We start from the raw sequence: 20,080 nt of genomic DNA on the forward strand, positions 1-20,080 counted from the left end.
GGTTTTTATCCCTGACTGGGAAGATTTCCTGTAGTAGGAAATGACAATAGGCTCCAGGATTCTTGCCTGGAAAATTTCTTGGACAAAAGAGCCTGGCGGGCTACAGCCCAAAAAGGGTCACAAAGATTCAGACACAACTGAGGGAGTGAGTGCGCATGCTTGATCATTTTGAAGTGTCAGATAAGTGTTCCTTGTCAGTGTCTTCTTCCTTCCCCAGAGATACTTACTTGATAATAATATCTAATACAGAGCACTTACTAAAGACCTGATTTTGTGTTAGATACTTTTCACATACTATCTCAGCTGAAGGAGGAGTCAATAATTTAGGAAACTGGAAGAATATATAAAATTTGGACAAGTTAGAACATACTTAACTTTTAGAGCTACTGACACTTGAAGGTCCTTGGCTGATCAGAATTTCAAGGACTAGTGATAACACTGAATGTAATTGGATAATATCTGAATGTTTCACAGGGAAAGTATTGGGATTATTTAGCAGCTTGGTGAGTAGGTCATACCTATATCGAATATAACTCTGCTTCTAAAAAATGTCTTTAAGTTTTAATTTCTACAGGAGTCAGATAAATTAGGTTTATTTCAGCAGCAATAATAACTGAGAAGAACACCCACCTTTATTTGTCTGTTTTGATCTAATTTTGTGTATGTATGTGTGTGTGTGTAAAGAGGAAAACAGCAAAATCCTTTGAAATGCACCACTGCTATATATCTAAATTCCTTCCTTCCATGCAGACTACATATATCATCATGTTGTTCAGTCACTAAGTCGTGTCTGACTGTTTGTGACCCCATGGACTGCAGCATGCCAGGCTTCCCTGTCCTTCACTATCTCTCAGAGTTTTCTCAAACTCATGTCCATTGAGTTGATGATGCCATCCAATCATGGTGTGGTTGATATCATTGAAATTAGATGTAACAGATTATTATTTTTCTGTTTTTACATCTGATTTTTTGTTGCCCTCTTCCCCATTTCTTGTTATTTTAGAATATTTGAATGATCCACCATTTTTAGTATCCCATTTTAATTAATCAATTTTTAACTATAATACTTTGCATTATTTTTCAGTACAAATTTTCACAATCTATCTAGAGATGTTATACCATTTCAGTTAAAACGTAGAAGCCTTGTAACTGTACAAGTCCTCTCCACCCTCCCCTGATTATGCTATTGTAGTCATAAGTATTGGAGAAGGCAATGGCACCCCACTCCAGTACTTTTGCCTGGAAAATCCCATGGATGGAGGAGCCTGGTAGGCTGCAGTCCACGGGGTCGCTAGAGTCGGACACGACTGAGCGACTTCACTTTCACTTTTCACTTTCATGCATTGGAGAAGGAAATGGCAACCCACTCCAGTGTTCTTGCCTGGAGAATCCCAGGGACAGGGAAGCCTGGTGTGCTGTCGTCTCTGGGGTCGCACAGAATCAGACACGACTGAAGCAACTTAGTAGCAGTCATATGTGTTACATGCATTGAAACTCTGCCCGTCCACACACACTCAGTGTTTTGCCTCAGTATTCATATACATTTGAAAGAACTTAAGAGGGGGAAATAGCCTGTTCTATTTACCATTTTTGCTCCTCATTTATTTCTAAAATTCACTGTAGCATCATTTCCCCTAAGGGTGAAGAACTTTAGCATTAGCATCTGTTTAGAGTAGATCTGCTGGCCCATAATTTTGAGAACATCTTCATTTTGCCTTTATTCTTAAAGGATATTTTCGGTGGACATGGAATGCTGGGTTGACCGTTCTTTTCTTTCAACACTTTAAATATGTTTTACTGTGTTCTTGTTCCATGATTTCTGATATAAAATCTGCAGTCTTTTGAATAATTGACATCTAAATGTAATATATCATTACTCTCTGATGCTTTAAAAATATATTTTTTTCAAATCTTTGGTTCTCAGCAGTTTGATTATAATGAGGCTGGGTGTGGGTGGGGGTTTTTTGGTTTTTTAGTTTCTCCTTTTCAGAATTGAGTTTTGTGAAGCTGTGAATTTACGTGTTTCACTGAATTTAGGCAAGTTTCAACAGTTTTTTAAAATATGTTTTCCACACCAATCTGTTTCTTCTTTCTAGCCCAAATGACATGAACATTAAACCTTTTAATATTTTCTCACAAGTCTTTGAGACTCTATTTCTTTTTTTACTATCCTTTTTATTATTCAAATAGGATAATTTTTATTCATAAGTCATCAAGTTCACTGATTGTCTACTATTGAGTTCTTACAGTGAAATTTTTATTTCAGATATTTTCCTTTTCAGTTCTAAAATTTTCATTTGATCTTGTCATACTTTCTATTTATCTGCTAGAATACCTCTTTCCATTTGTTTTTAAAAGTACTCACCTTTACCAAATGAAGTGTTGTTATAATAACTGCTTTAAAGGGTTCTTTTTTGAAGTCAAATTTATCGTTGCTTTCCTTTATTCCTTTTTTTTTAATATAAATTTATTTATTTTAACTGGAGGCTAGTTACTTTACAATATTGTATTGGTTTTGCCATACATCAACATGAATCTGCCACGGGTGTTTGAGAATTAGTCACATTCTGGTGCTTTGTATATTGAGTAATTTTGGATTGAATCCTGTAATAGCAGCATGAACAGGTTATGACACCCCTCAGACTCTAGGCACAACAGAGGTCCCCTTTTCCAGCTCTTCTATCCAGAGAGAGAGATTTTCACTCAGTGTTTTAGGTGACTGCGTCACGAGCGCTCTGCTGTGGTAATGCTGTAATGTGGTAGGGCTGACCTGCGGGCAGGGGAGAGAGAACAGAGAGATCCCCTCAGTGCTCTCTGGCTCACGCGTGATTATTTTCTCAGTCTTCTGTTTTGAGTTTCTGCTACCTGTGCCTGCTGCACGGATCCCTGCATTAGGCCTATTCTCAGATCAAAACCAGAAGACAGAAAACACACACATGCACGCACACATGTACAAGAAGGTCACCACTCCCTTATCCGTCATTCCTCAAGCTTTAACTTTTCTTCCGTTCACTTCTTATTACTTACTTTTTAGAATCTGCAAATAGTTGATTTTTGTATTTTGTCCTACTGTCTTCAGTGTAATCAGTGACAGATACAGGCTTTAATGAACTTCACCAGGTTTGGTCAACACCAGAAGTCCTTTCTTCTGATTTTGAGATGGTGTTCTTTGGACCAGTATTCTTCATTCAGGTGTAATCTCTTATAAACTGTTCATTTTTAGAATGTGTTAACTTGTATGGTCTTTATCAGATTTTTTTTTTTTTTTTTTTGCTATTGCCACTTCAGTGGATTATCACATGCAAATTTTATTTGATTTAGGGAAAGAGGATAAAAAAGAGTCAGCATGGTTCCTCCCTCAGGATATATAATTTAGTTGAATGATGCAGCTAATAAATTATAGAATTACCATAATAAAATATCATTATAGGGAAGTACATAAATATAATATGGATGAATGGCTAAAGAAGTTCCATGACAAAAGATATCAAGACAGGCTTTGTGGACTGATAGCATTTGAGTTTGCCATGAAATGTAGGTAGTACTTGAACATGAGAGGATGGGAAAAGGTACATTTTGGACAAAGAAACAGCATGAACATGGTATTGTACCTAAAAAAATGTGGAAGCAACAGAAGGAAGAGTGAGTCATTTTAGTTTCTTTAGGGAAGCATAAATGCTGTCTAACGCTCACATAATCCTCCAACCTTAAATATATTTCTAAAGTGTGTAACAGAATGAACTCTTAGATGTAAGTTTTGTTTCTAATTTCCCTCTCACTTCCTTTAGTTTCTTATGGATAGGATCCCCTTTTTATTAGTTTGTTGCATCTAAGATATTGCACTATTCTTTTGGTCTCATTTCTTCCTCAATGTAATTAATATTATAACATGAGTTCTGTCCCCTCACCCACTACGAAACCGTATGTTGAAGATATAATCCACTGTGTTATTATATCTGGAGATAGGGCCTTCAAGGTGATAGTTAAGGTTAAATAAGGTCATAAGTGCAGAACCCTTTTCCAGTGAGAATGGTGTCCTCCTAAGAAGAAGGAGAGATACCGTGGACATACGTGCAGAGCAAAGGCCACCTGAGACACAGCAAGAGGTCTGTGTTTTCTGCAAACCAAGGACAGAGACCTCTGCTAGCACCTTGATCTTGAGCTTCCAGCCTCCAGAGATGTTAGAAACTAAGTTTCTGTTAAGACAGTCTGTGGCAGTTTGTTATGGCTGCCCAGGCGGATTAATACATTATATAATGCTAATATTGGAGAACTGTGGTTGCTTCCATTTGGGACAAATTATCCAATGAAATTCTAAGTTTGTATTATAATGAGATGGAAATGAATATATTATTCTGGTTCACCCCAAGCTTTTTTTTTCTTTTGTCCCAGTCACCTTTTATTTCCTCCTCCTGCTCTTCTGATGCTCTGCATGAATTCGCTGTGCTGACTTACGGAAGAGTACTCTTCCCTAAAGAGTGTCTTTAGGGAAACTGGCCAAAGTGACAACTCGTGTTTATTGAAACTTCTAAGAAAAAGAAAAAGAATGGTTATCTTAATGCTGTTTACGTTTCACAGAAAGCAGAAAGCTATGTGGTTGGATACTATGTCCAGATGGCTGAAACTGGTTAACTCTTTGTGACCCAACAACACCCTGAACTGTAAACTGGGTGCCTTGTGGTGGTTCGCTGCTCTTGTTCTTATCCCAAAAAAGGAGATATGAGTGAGAATAAAGCAATAAGTATGAGCTCTCTCATGGGGCAAACCTTGACTTTCATAGAATATATTTCAGTCAATAAGAAGCTCACACTCTCTGGGCAAGTATGTAGTGAACTATTGGATTGGCAAAAAAAAAAAAAAATCACTTGGGTTTTTCCATAAGATCTTATGAAAAACTCGAATGAACTTTTGACCAACCCAATATAAATGTGACATTAAGTTTACAAGTGCTGGAAGTTACTGGGTCAACAACTGTATTAACACTTAAGGGTTGATTGTCATTATGAAGATTAGATGATACAAAATTTTGCTTCACATATTTTTTTTTTTAGATCATTATATCTTTAATGGTCTAAATTTCAAAGAGATATGATGTCCCCATCTTTTCTCTTTCCCTCTTGTACAAATGATAGCAGATAGAAGATGAAGAAATGAAGTGGCTTGCCCAAGGTCACAGGACTGATAAACAGCAGGGCCTAGTGAAGAATTGGAGTTTCCTGATTTCTGGTCCTCTTGACGGTTATCATTGTGATTTAAGTAGCAAGAACAGCAAACATTTTCAAAAATATCCTTTAACATTTAAGAAATTGTAATTTTCCAAAAGGAGTAAAAGAACTTGTGTTAAGTTTGCCAGATGGCTTTTATAGTTGTCATTCTAATAGCCTGTTCAATTTAAATGTCTCTGCTTCAAGAACCACAGTTTCTCAAAACAAGTTACAAAATAACACTGTAAAGTATAAACTGTAAGAAAGTGATACATGCATCTTTAAATAGAGACAAATTGTGACTTGACCAGCATTGTCTTCCTTTCCCTTTCAGGAATGCAAGAAGGTGGCCTCTGATGATAGATCCTCAAGGTCAGGCTAATAAATGGATCAAGAACATGGAAAAAACCAATAGTCTTCACCTAATTAAATTAAGTGACCCTGACTATGTCAGAACTTTGGAAAACTGCATCCAATTTGGTACCCCTGGTATGTAGTTGAACAATAAGCATGAATTACAGAAATATCTGGAAAGGGCACTGCTGCTAAGTCGCTTCAGTTGTGTCTGGCTCTGTGCGACCCCGGAGACGGCAGCCCACCAGGCTTCCCCGTCCCTGGGATTCTCCAGGCAAGAACACTGGAGTGGTTTGCCATTTTCTTCTCCAATGCATGAAAGTGAAAAGTGAAAGTGAAGTCGCTCAGTCGTGTCCGACTCTAGCGACCCCATGGACTGCAGCCCACCAGGCTCCTCTGTCCATGGGATTTTCCAGGCAAAAGTACTGGAGTGGGATGCCATTGCCTTCTCCAGGAAAGGGCACAGTTAAACCCAAAATGGCATAGGGTTTTTTTTTTAAGGTATTTGAATCAGGCTCATCTTAAATGATTATTTTGTTAATATCTTTCATTATTTATTGATAATGAATCAAGTGAGAACTTTAGAGATTATAGCTCTAACAAGTTAGGATGCTTTTCTTTTCTCAAGATTCATTTGGGATGCGTCTTCTAATTTAAATTAGCTGATTTCTAGTATAGCTAATTTAGCTGTTGTAATTTTTGTCTGTTGTTTGCCCTTCCTTAGTTCTCATGATAGCTCTACTTCTACAACGAAAAGGGCCACTTGATATGCCAAAAATATTTTAACACATTAGTCCAAATATTTCTTTATTCTTCTCTCTACTTATCCTACAAAAGTGGCAGAGAAGTGGGTATGCATTTTATGTGTCTGACTTGTCATTTATAATGGAGAAATTAAAAACATGCCAAGAATTTTTCAATGAAATTCTAAACACAGGCCACACTTGTCTATGTAAACCAAAGTACTTATGATTTGAGTACATTGGGGTTATTAGTCACATTTTGAATCCATATTGTCTATCAAATTTTGACTATTTACTTGACCAAGTAAATTGTCAACATTAGGAAAAGACAACATGTTTAGCCCTAGGACAAGTTAAGCAAATCCCAGTTGTAATAGAACCAGTGACAGACGGAAAGAATAAAAACAGATATACCAAATAGACTTACTGACAGTTTATTTTTGCATTATATTAATTTATTTTTGCAATATATTAATTGCAATTTTAGGCTTGGTTTGGATAAGAATGAGATGAAAAAATCTAAGTCTACCTATAAAATGTTGTGTTTATATATATGGACACACACAAACACTTACACAAGTAGTATTTCATTCATCTGACTGGTGTTCTTATAGTATAATGAAATGGAGTTACCAAAAAAGAGACAACCTGATCTCTGTATCAGATATTTTGCTTGTTTAATGGGCAGGATCAGACAATATATCTGTTATAAAAGTATAAATTGAGCATACTTCACTAACCCTTGTTAGGACCATTGTGCACTGGCTCTGGAATCAGAGTACCTGCCTCTTTTACTCAGAACTTGGTTCAGTCACCTTTCTGAGACTCAATTTTCCCCATTTATATTTTGTGCAAGGAAGAAATGAGTTACTGTAATTTGGGTACTTATGACAGTGTCTGATAAAATCAACTTATATTAGTTTTTTTGTTTGGGATTTATTATGTGGTTTATGTATCAGTTCAGTTCATTTTAGTCCTTAGTCATGTCCAACTCTATGCGAGCCCATGGACTGCAGCACGCCAGGCTTCCCTGTCCTTCACCAACTTCTGAAGCTTGCTCAAACTCACATCCATCGAGTCCATGATACCATCCAACCATCTCATCCTCCGTTGTCTCCTCCTCCTGCCTTCAACGTTTCCCAGCTTCAGGGTCTTTTCCAGTGAGTTAGTTCTTTGCATCAGGCGGCCAGAGTATTGAAGTGGAGCTTCAGCTTCAGCATCAGTCCTTCCAATGCATATTCAGGACTGATTTCCTTTAGGATGGACTGGTTGGATCTCCTTGCAGTCCAAGGGATTCTCAAGAGTCTTCTCCAGTACCACAGTTCAAAAGCATCAATTCTTTGGTGCTCAGCCTTCTTTATGGTCCAACTCTCACATCCATACATGACTACTGGAAACACCATAGCTTTGACTAGATGGACCTTTGTTGGCAAAGTAACATCTCTGCTTTCTAATAGGTTTGTCATAGCTTTTCTTCCAAGGATCAAGCGTCTTTTAACCTCATGGATACAGTCACCAGCCGCACTGATTTTGGAGCCCAAGAAAATGAAGTTTGTCATTGTTTGCCCATCTATTTATCATAAAGTGATGGGACCAGATGCCATGATCTTAGTTTTTTGAGTGTTGAGTTTTAAGCCAACTTTTTCATATATTATCTCTTAATTACATTAAAATCATACATAGTTACATATAATATAGTTTGTATAATGAGAAAGGGCATACAGACAATTTGTCCACTGTTTCTTAAACTATGGGTCACAACTGTAGGAGAGAGAACCAACATAGTGGGTCAAGACCAGCATTTGTAAACGAAATGCAGTGGAGTAAAACATATTAAGCTATATAGCATAGAGTAAGCATTATTTCATGAAATTTTTAAAGTTTTATATGCACATGTGTGTAGTAGATCAAGATTTAAAATGTATTTCTTACTTGGAGTTGTGACCACAAAAGTCTAAAATCTAATTGTAATCCTAATCCGTCAGTTCAGTCGTGTCCGACTCTTTGTGACCCCATGAATCGCAGCACACCAGGCCTCCCTGTCCATCACCAACTCCCGGAGTTCATTCAAACTCATGTCCATCGAGTCGGTGATGCCATCCAGCCATCTCATCCTCTGTCGTCCCCTTCTCCTCCTGCCCCCAATTCCTCCCAGCATCAGAGTCTTTTCCAATGAGTCAACTCTTTGCATAAGGTGGCCAAGGTACTGGAGTTTGGAAGGAATGATCTTTGGAAGGAATGATCTCCTTTAGAATGGACTGGTTGGATCTCCTTGCAGTCCAAGGGACTCTCAACAGTCTTCTCCAACACCACAGTTCAAAAGCATCAATTCTTCGGCTCTCAGTCCAAGGGACTCCTTCCAATGAGTCAACTCTTTGCATAAGGTGGCCAAAGTACTGGAGTTTCAGCTTTAGCATCATTCCTTCCAAAGGAAGGAATGATCTCCTTTAGAATGGACTGGTTGGATCTCCTTGCAGTCCAAGGGACTCTCAACAGTCTTCTCCAACACCACAGTTCAAAAGCATCAATTCTTCGGCTCTCAGCTTTCTTCACAGACCAACTCTCACATTCATACATGACCACTAGAAAAATCATAGCCTTGACTAGACGGACCTTTGTTGGCAAAGTAATGTCTCTGCTTTTGAATATGCTATCTAGGTTGGTCATAACTTTCCTTCCAAAGAGTAAGCGTCTTTTAATTTCATGGCTGCAATCACCGTCTGCAATGATTTTGGAGCCCCCAAAAATAAAGTCTGACACTGTTTCCACTGTTTCCCCATTTATTTCCCATGAAGTGATGGAACCGGATGCCATGATATTAGTTTTCTGAATGTTGAGCTTTAAGCCAACACTTTCACTCTTCTTTTTCACTTTCATCAAGAGGCTTTTTAGTTCCTCTTCACTTTCTGCCATAAGGGTGGTGTCATCTGCATATCTGAGGTTATTGATGTTTCTCTCAGCAATCTTGATTCCAGCTTGTGCTTCTTTCAGCCCAGCATTTCTCATGATGTACTCTGCATATAAGTTAAATAAGCAGGGTGACAATATACAGCCTTGACGTACTCCTTTTCCTATTTGGAACCAGTTTGTTGTTCCATGTCCAATTCTAACTGTTGCTTCCTGACCTGCATACAGATTTCTCAAGAGGCAGATCAGGTGGTCTGGTATTCCCATCTCCTTCAGAATTTTCCACAGTTTATTGTGATCCATACAGTCAAAGGCTTTGGCATAATCAATAAAGCAGAAACAGATGTTTTTCTGGAACTCTCTTGCTTTTTCCATGATCCAGCGGATGTTGGCAATTTGATCTCTGGTTCCTCTGCCTTTTCTAAATCCAGCTTGAACATCTGCCAGTTCATGGTTCACGTATTGCTGAAGCCTGGCTTGGAGAATTTTGAGCATTATTTTACTAGCGTGTGAGATGAGTGCAATTGTGCAGTAGTTTGAGCATTCTTTGGCATTGCCTTTCTTTGGGATTGGAATGAAAACTGACCTTTTCCAGTCCTGTGGCCACTGCTGAGTTTTCCAAATTTGCTGGCATATTGAGTGCAGCACTTTCACAGCATCATCTTTCAGGATTTGAAATAGCTCAACTGGAATTCCATCACCTCCACTAGCTTTGTTCGTAGTGATGCTTTCTAAGGCCCACTTGACTTCACATTCCAGGATGTCTGGCTCTAGGTGAGTGATCATACCATCGTGATTATCTTAGTCATGAAGATCTTTTTTGTACAGTTCTTCTGTGTATTCTTGCCACCTCGTAATTCTAATAACCACTACATTTTATTAACAAGGTAAGTAAGATGACAGAGGATGTTAGTTATGTGGTTTAACTAAGACTGTGTCTTCAGGTAAGGGAAGTGTTAAAACTAGTCCCCAAATCTTCTGCCTTTGTCCAGTGCTTTCTGTGTCACTCACAGTTGCTTTAACCTACTTTTTGGAATGAAATACTTTAAAAATGGATGATGATTATTCACAATGCCTTCTACCATTAATCATCAGGGAGAAATGAAAAGTTTTAAATCTATTATAGAAAGAGAAACAGATGGCAGATTTTATAACTGTTTTTATATTTAGCCTTCAAGGAAAAGAATCAGTTACTATTATAATTTTAAAACAGAACCAACTAAAGATTCTTCCATTTAAGAAGTTCTCTTTAAGTTTTGACCTATTCCAGGAAAGTGACTTCTGATCCCCGCCAGGTGGGCTGGGTAGAGAAGGCAGAGGTTTTGCCTTCACCCACCTGCCTCTGCAGACCTCCCTTTTTTGTTGTTTATATTGAGCTTTAAGATAGAATCCTCTTTGAAAAAAGTATCCTGCTGCTTAAATAAAAAGTTTGAAAGCCAATGTTCTAGAAAATAAAGGTACATCTGTATTAGCTACACCAGTGGTCAAGGTGTGTGTAGAATGTTATTCATGTTAATATTCTGATAAGTTAACCAGTTCACACTTCAATAAAGCTGGAAAAATAAAAGAATACTTTTTAATTTTTTAAAAAAGAAATCAGTTTTAGAGGGGCTTTTAATGGCTTTGCATTAACTCTGTGAAAAAAATTCTTTGCATTTAGAGCAAAACTTATCGTTATTTGAGCCTTCCTTGGGCAGAACTACTTCTGGTTCAGTGTTTGTTTCATTTTCTCATTTCTTTGTTCATTCATTCATCTTACAAATATTTATTTTGCAGCTGGCATGTGCCACTGAAAACACAGCATGAAAATACAGACTTGGCCTCTGCTGTCTTTGAGCTTATTTGTTTAAAGAGAGATACAGAGATTATGCATGGGATGAGGGTTAGATGGGAATACATGGCAGCTGGCAGTACATGTAACAAATGACATATTTTCACATCTCTTAGCTTTCATCTGTACTCTTCCATAATTTTGGTGAATTCCTTCAAATTTAATATGCAGTTCAAACATCTCTTTCTATGACATCTCTCTCAAGCTGTTCAATCAAGTGCCAAGATTAAAACATTTGCAGATTTCTACAACTGACTTTAGTGTTTTGTATATAATTGTTTCTCAACACCAGCTCTTTGAGGGTAGTCAGTAAGTGCCCAGTAATTGCTTAATCAACTTTGAATGTAATATGCTGCACAGCTGAACACAGTATGCAACTTTTTTCCTACTAATTTGAAATCTCACATAGGATAATGTAGATAGTAGTATAGTGTTAGTAGCTCAGTCATGTCCAATTCTTTGCGACCCCATGGACTGTAGCTCGCCAGGCTCTTCTGTCCATGGGATTCTCCAGGCAAGAATACTGGAGTGGGTTGCCATTCCCTCCTTCAGGGGATCTATCCTGACCCAGGATTGAATCCAGGTCTCCCGCATTGCAGGCAGATTCTTTACCATCTGAGCCAGCAGGGAATACTATATTGTAGATAATTCATTAAAAACACACACACACACACACACACAAAAACGACGTCAGTTACAGTGGCTCAGTGGTAAAGAATCCGCCTGCAATGCGGTAGACTTGAGTTTGACCTGAGTCGGGAGGATCCCCAGGAGAAGGAAATGGCTGTCCATTCCAGTATTCTTGCCTGGAGAATCCCCATGGACAGAGGAGCCTGGCGGGCTACAGTCCATGGGGTCACAACCGAGTGACTTAGCACACTGCACATATGAAACAAAAACCTAGGATGACATTAACATGCAGAGTAAAGAAATAACAAAATTTCACACACACATAAAACAAAAGACTTGAGTAAGGCATTGTTTTTTCACTGATCAAATCATAGTCTCACCTTGTACCAAAATGTGCTTCAGATGAACTAAAGAGTTAAATATGAAAGACAAAAAGAGAAGACCTAAATGCTAAAATAAAACTTGAGGGAATAACAGTTGTCTTTGGAAAAGAACTTTCTAAGAAAATATTTTCTAAGAAAAACATTTTTTAAGGTAAAAAATAATAAATTTGACTCTACAAATTTATAATTTAAGCCAAGAAACATTATATAAAAAAAACTTAGAGAATATCAATCACAATTTATGGAATTTATTTGTATCCCAATTTAGCAATCCAACACTAATCAAAGTATTTTAAAACAATGGGTAAACATATCCCCTGACTTGATATTTGATGAAATTGTGAATTACTGATAATTTTTAAGATATATTAATTTTTAAATAAGAGTCCTTAACTTTCAGAGACACCTACTCAACTATTTGCAGATGAAGTTTTATGATGACTGGGATTTGTTTGTAAATAATCCGGAGTGAGATAAGGAATAGATGAAACGGGATTGGGTGACATTGGCAAGAGTATACCATCCTTTTTACCTCTGAAAAAAAGTTTGGAAATTTCTACAGCAAAAAGTTGACTTTTAAAAAGAAATATAAACAGATTTAAAACCAAGCAGAAAACTGGGGGTGATGTTTGCTACAAACAATATTAAAAAATACAAATCAAGTTTTAAAAGCTAGCACATTGTGACACTCGGTGCCCACTGTTCCCTGATAATCATTCTTGCCTCCTTACTATTAGCGTCTCCTGTGTTTACCTGGGCACGTTCCATTCAAAGTAAAGGAATAAATTTCCTAACTTCTGTGAATGTAAGTAGAAGTGCCATTTGTGATTCCCAGAAAATCCCTTAAATGATGCTTCTTTCTTTTCTGTTTCTTTCTTTCTTTTTTTTCTTTCTGATGGCTGCAATGTGCATTTTCTTTGAAAGACTAATTTGGCCCAAAAGATAAAGCCATATGCCAAAAATGGTGAAGCAGCAAGATAGCAGGAACTTGGATCTCTGAGAGTTAAACCCACTGTGCTTTCAGTCCTGGACCGATTACCTCAGGCTCCCCTTTACATGAGAGATAAATTCCTTCTTGCTGTGTCACTAGTACTTGGGGTTTTTTAATCACTTGCAGCGAAACCTAATGGTGAAAACATGCCACACGACAGGAAAATAGGCAAATATTTTAGCATACAGTTTCTAGAAGAAAAAGTATAGTTAGGCAAAGAGCACCTAAAGCATCAAGCCCAAAATACACATTTTGATAGTATTTTTTACCTATCAAATTATAGAAGTCACGAATGTAGTTTTGAATGCTTGCAGTATCACATGGTGGTTAAGAGAGCTGTGTAAGGAGACAGATTGCTTGGTTCAAGTTCCTGCTTTTGTCATTCACTAGATGAAAACTTTATTACAGTCACCTTGCTTCAGGTTCCTCATCTGCAAAACTAGGGTAATAATATTTGATGCTTTTCAAAGTTGTGAGGATGACGAGAAAAGGCCAACATGATGCCTAGTGTTTGTGAGTACAGTGATATCGAATAAAACAGGTTTAAAAATAGAAGAGCTGCAATGAACATTGAGGTGGATATATCTTTTCAAATTTGCAGGATCATATGGCAACTCTATTTTTAATCGCTTGAGAACCTGCATACTGTTTGCCATAGTAGCCGCACAAATTTACATTCCCACCAACAGCAAAGGAGAGTTCCCTTTTCTCCACACTCTCTGCAGCGTTTGTTATTTGTGGACTTTTTAATGATGGTATGGCGCACTTCTTTATACTCAGAAGACAAAAATAGTTTTATGGGCAACCAGAAACAGCAGCAATTTAGAAGGCTGAAAGAATTTTGAGAGTTGGAAGTTTATAGTCACTATTTAAAATAACATGAAATCTTTTTCTGATTTTATTCCAGTGTTGCTAGAAAATGTGGGAGAAGAACTGGATCCGATCCTGGAACCTCTTCTACTAAAACAGACCTTTAAGCAGGGTGGAAGTACATGCATACGACTTGGGGACTCTACCATTGAATATTCACCAGACTTCCGCTTTTATATTACTACCAAGCTAAGAAATCCTCATTATCTTCCTGAAACTTCAGTAAAGGCCAGTATCTAAAATAAATGTTTCTTTACCAGCTTTTGCAAGTCTGTATTTTCCTCCTGAGCCATGAGGAAAACAGGTCTTTCTAAGTAAAATGGATTTTGTCCTTGTTTGGCATTTCCTGAAATTGCTATAATAATTTCCAAATGTTGCTTTTGTGTGTGCATGTCAATAATAAAGGAGCCTTCAGTATGCAGTGAAAAAAGACCATGATAATTTAATTTCTGCAATCAATATTATTCTTGGATTTTCACTGTTAAAAATAGATGACACACATGCACATTCTTTCTTTGCCATAAATGATAATATGCTAATTCTTAGAATGGGGATTCAGGAACAGAGCTTCATTCTTTCTCAGAATAAGGTTGCTTTTATCTGATTTTAAGGAACTTTTAAAATACTCAACATTCCTTTAAAAAGTAAAGTTAAAATTACAGTCAGTGACTAAAATGACTTGAGATGTTGAACTGTAACCAAGCTTCAGGAGCTTATTCCATTCATTATTCCCAGTTCCTAGCCCGGGTTGGCATTTGATGTTTGACACATTTTTGTAGAATGAATGAATAAGGGAGGGAAGGATAGTTTTCATTTATAGAAGCCCAGAGGAGAGGACGTTAAGAAATATTCAGATTTTGAAAGAAACATATATAGAGATGAGATTTATTCAGAGAATTCAAACACTGTTCATTATTAGAAATATTTAAATTAACATAGGCATCTCTCTATAGAGCCAGAGAAAACACGAAGATGAAATAATTCATGCCCTCAAAGGTGAAAATACATGAAAGGTAAAAAGCTCTCAAGAGGCTTACACTGTAAATAATGTATATGTCAAGTGACATTTTTTATGACTAAAAAGGCATAGAGCGACTCAGAGTTGGAAACACACTTTAGACTGGACGTTCAGGGAAGCCAGGAAGACTGGGGGAAGGTGGAGTGACCCTTGAGCTTAGTTTTTAAAACACAATGTTAAAATATGAAAATTCTTAGCCACTGTTTTTAATTATTAAAATAAATATGTTATCCAAACACTTAAAAATTGTGTTAAGTACTACTAGGAGAGGCAACATCTGCTAGTAGTGAAGAGCACGGATTCTGGAGTTAGACCTCCTTGATTCAAATCTCGGCTCTGTCACCTACCAGTGGTGTGGCTTTGGCTATGTCGTTTAACCTCTCTGTGCCTCAGTTTCCTCATCTATAAAATGGGAATAATTAGTGTCTAGCTCATAGAGTGATGTGAAGACTAAATAATCTATGTAAAATGCTTATAATAAGACCCACTAATAGTAGTACGATTGTTAACTATTAGAATTATTATTTAACTTTCAAATTTAAGTGGAAAAGAATGACTCATAAAAGAAAATAAAATCCTGAAGCTGCATTACCAAAAAGCTTTTTTAATAAATCACATGGAATATCTTTTTTTACTTTTCAGTAAAATTTATGAAAAGATCACAGATAACATAAATAACAATTTATGTACAGTAATAACTAGTTATAGTTGAAGTCATAAACCACTGTGGATAGGGAACTATTTTATGATTGAAATCCTTGAGATCCCTAGAGTGTCTTATTGCTTCATTATTTTTAATTGCTGGGATTGATTAAAGAGGGATTAGAAAACATAGTGAGGCAGTTACTTGCTTTCATTTACAAATTAAAATACTTCCTCTTGATCTTATTTTTAGGATCTTTTATGTACCTTTTGCTTTCAAAAGTACCCAGGGGATGATACTGTGCTGCTATAATTCATTTGAATCTAAATGAAAATGAAATTTGAAGCCATATTTGTATGGTTTTAAATGTTTGTTAGCAAAATGGCTAGATTTGCAAAATCTTGATGTCAAAAGATCTAACATGAATGGGATATGAATGAATACCTCCTTGTGTCTGAGGTAAAAGTTGTCAAACAGACATTTCTCTGAGCACTGTGACACTGGTTTGGGGATTGAAACGAATGTAATCTGTATACTTGGTTTCTCAGCCTAACAGGGAAAATATCTTAGAAACATTAATGGTAATTTTTCCATGACTAAATTCTGAAGCAGTAGAGAGTTGCATGACAACATTTAATCATTTTTAATCGCTCAATTTAAAGGAGTGTTGCTTATTACTCCATATAAATGTATGATTACAAGTGCCTATGTAATCACACTTAGTGGAATCCAAGGCCTGCCATGGGGCAAGCTGGGGGAGAGGTTTAATTGGAAGACAGTACCGTGGAGAAGGTGCCTGGTTGTGTGTGGAGGAGGGCGTCACCCTCACAGGGGTACATCAAGGAGCTGTTTTACACTTCCTGCTCGCAGGTAGGAAATTTCTCACAAAAACAGAATTACTCTGTCTCCAAAGAGGAAATAATTCTCTTACAAGGAAGGTGGGAAAACACAAGTTGTCCCAGCTCAGCAGTCAGGGCTGAAGCATATGCAGATGGTTTATAGTCTGCGTGTCTGAGATTTCACAGTCAGTTCAAGGTAGGTACATTGAAAGGCATGTGAAAGGGAGAAGTGGAAAGTGATGCTCAGGACACAGGTGCAGACCTTAATTCAAGACGTGAAGGCAGAAGACTGCACAATAGATGCTTAAAAAAGCAGGGGAACAAGGGAGGTCAAATTAAGCCAAGATCAGGTGTTTATTGGTTTATGGATCCATTGGTGACCAGAGCTAGAAAGTTGCTATAATTTATTGCTGTGAGTATTGATGGGTATGTCGAGGCAGGAATGAGAGCAGATTGTAGAGGGCTAAGGAATGAAGTGAGGCAGAAACAAAAGAATATACAAATAACATTTTCAGTTATGCATTTAATAGTTACGAAGGCACAAAGAGAGATCCTTCAAGAGCTGAAGGAGATTGTGTGGATGATTTGTTTTTTGCTTTTTACAAAGAGAGACCTAAGCATGATTACTTTCCCACTTATAGGAAAGACTCAGGAGAGAGGTAACTTTAAGACTCAGGCAGCAGAGACCTGTGTGTAAGAGCCATTAAATGCTGAGATGAAGCAGGGTTAGCGGACTGCATCTTGAGGGATGCTGGTGAACTGTGTATTCCTTTGTTCATAACAGTGGCTGAGTATCATATTGTAACATGATACAATATAATGTGCTATATTGTGATATGATTATATTATAGTATGTTGTGGTTGCTGTTGTTGTTTAGTCACTAAGTTGTGTCCAACACTTTGTGACCCCATGGACTGTAGCCCACCAGACTCCTTCATCCACGGGATTTCGCAGGCAAGAATACTGGAATGAGTTGCCATTTCTTTCTTCAGAGGATCTTCCAGACCCATGGATTGAACCCTGGTCTCCTGCTTGATAGGCAGTTCTTTTCCCGTGAGCCACCTGGGAAGCCCCTAGGTTTTTCTGAAATATCTTAAGGAAAAATCCAAACGAACTTTTTGGCAAACCTAATATATACTCATGACAAGTCATCACTGTGTTCTTTTTCTCTTATATCTGTTTGTTTCTCTTATCTCCTCTGCTTTTGGACACCACAAGGCTCCTTAAAACATAAATCAGCTGGTCCAGCCAATATGTAGGTTGGCCTGCAGCCTGATTCTGACTGATTTTAGGATTAATGGGTTGTCAGAAGTTGGACGAATTTGAAATAACAATTAACTGATCACCAAACACAACTCTCTGAAGTATTACATTTATGACCATGAGAAACTTTTGCAGGTTTTTAATTCAACAATCCAGTTTGCCTATATCCTTAATCACAGTCTCCACAAATTTACCTTTCATATATACTGTGCTCAGTCACTCAGTCATGTCTGACTCTGTGCAACCCTATGGGCTGTAGCTCACCAGGCTCCTCTGTCCATGGGATTTTTCAGGCAAGCATACTGTAGCGGATTGCCATTTCTTCCTCCAGGGGATCTTCCCAACCCAGGAATTAAACCCACATCTCCTGCGTTGCAGGTGAATTCTTTAGTGCTGAACCATCATGGAAGCTCCTTCATGTATACTACTATGAGATTAGAGTCAACTTTAAGATTAGAATTTGAAGCATATAAGCAGAGGCTTTCTCAACAGAAATATTGATGCAATTGTTGTTTACTCTCATTTACAGGTGACACTGTTAAACTTCATGATCACTTCTGAGGGGATGCAGGATCAGCTTTTGGGAATTGTGGTAGCACGAGAAAGGCCAGATCTTGAAGAAGAAAAGCAAGCCTTAATATTACAAGGAGCTGAAAACAAAAGGTTTTATACATTATAAAATACAGAATTATTCTTAACTTGTTTCAAGATCACTTAGAATCAATTAAAGTACATATTAAAGATCTACGTTGTTAGGTTTAATAAGTGCATTGAATGAAAAGATTTGAGTGGAAAATAAAAGGTATTACAGTCTATATGTTAATTTGGAAAATTGCATTGCAGAGTATATTTTTACATACAAGTTCTCAGGCACTGAAAGGATTAGAAGGCCTGCCACAAGTCAAGGCAATGTATTTTCAACTATTCCACGAAGTTTTACCACAGAAATGTTAGTATTCATTATGTAGCTGAGGATACCTGTTTTTACTGGAGCATAGTCTGAATGAATATGTTGCATATCACTTTCTGCTTGTAATATCTATATCATAGGTAGAAAGGGTAATGCCCTATAAGTCATGAAAAATTTCAGAAAATAAATGGAGTGATACTTTCTATTCAGTTGGGAGCTGAGCTACTTGATGGCGGAGTAGATGGCTTACTATCTCTCTCTAGTTACCACATAAATGATCATTAGAAAGAGAAGTGGAGCAGAAAGGCCTGTCTTTTTGACATTTTGCAAGATAAGAAATTAATTATATGGCATCACCGTTCCGGATATTTGTCACAATGTGATGTATTTCTTTAGATTACATGCTCTCTGTTTCTTATAAAAGAATATATACATGAAGTGATTTTTAATGATTTCTTCTTCTGAGAAATATTTTTTTTTTTATTCCAGGCAGTTAAAAGAAATAGAAGACAAGATTTTAGAAGTTCTTTCATCTTCGGAAGGCAATATATTAGAAGATGAAACTGCCATTAAGATATTATCTTCCTCCAAGGCTTTGGCTAATGAGATTTCTCAAAAGCAGGAAGTAGCCGAAGAGACAGAGAAGAAGATTGACAGCACCCGCATGGGCTATCGACCTATTGCCGTTCATTCCACCATCCTGTTTTTTTCTATTGCTGATTTAGCAAACATCGAGCCCATGTACCAATACTCACTGACCTGGTTTATTAACCTTTTCATCCTGTCTATTGAAAATTCAGAGAAGTCAGAAATTTTGTCAAAAAGGTACGTAAAAGCAATACTAATTAATACAAATAATAACTAATGCATGAAATGTAGTAATTGGTGGCCTTCACTGTTGTTTCAGCATGGTGTTCACCTTACAGCCATATAGCTAGAATGCACTTGATTAATCATTGGAACAGAAATAAATTTGAGGGTTAGACATTGAACAGATGTGTCCAAATTCAGTCTGCCAGGAAATTGTTTACAGAGATATGGGATTATAATGTAATACTGAAAAGAGGAAGCGTTATTCATCATTTGCAAAATGTATTTATGATTGGAGGTATGGAAAGAGGAAGTAATATCCCTAAAAGATACAATTCTTACTTTCTGTGAGCTTGCATTCCAAAAGTTACAAATTCACATTTTAATATACACATATATAAAACTGACAGATAAAAAAGTTTTAAAAAGCACTCTGCTGCGATTGTGATATTTGTTTTCATAAATACCTATTTTTCTGTTGGCTATTGAAATAAGTAATGGAATAGTCTATGAGAGAATAAAAATTTCATTTTTTTTGTTGTCAGTGAGATAAACTTTAGCTCAGTTAAAACATGTTTTTAATAGAGTCTAACATTAAATTATTTCTTGAACAAGATAATAATTACAATCTTTGCCCTTTATAACTTTATTGATCAACACAGAGCTAGATACTTCAGTTTTCT

General features: G+C 37.0%; 1 protein-coding gene across 1 annotated transcript in view; it reads left to right on the forward strand.

The window, feature by feature from the left end:
* Positions 1-20,080, forward strand: part of DNAH7 (dynein axonemal heavy chain 7) — a 259,565-nt gene that overhangs the window by 186,114 nt on the left and 53,371 nt on the right. The window contains 4 exon segments of the mRNA XM_070388877.1: positions 5,539-5,693; positions 13,951-14,141; positions 18,207-18,340; positions 19,077-19,412. Of these exon segments, the coding sequence (XP_070244978.1) occupies positions 5,539-5,693; positions 13,951-14,141; positions 18,207-18,340; positions 19,077-19,412 (816 nt within the window).

This window comes from Bos mutus, chromosome 2 (genome assembly GCF_027580195.1).
Source record: "Bos mutus isolate GX-2022 chromosome 2, NWIPB_WYAK_1.1, whole genome shotgun sequence".
Lineage (NCBI taxonomy): Eukaryota > Metazoa > Chordata > Mammalia > Artiodactyla > Bovidae > Bos > Bos mutus.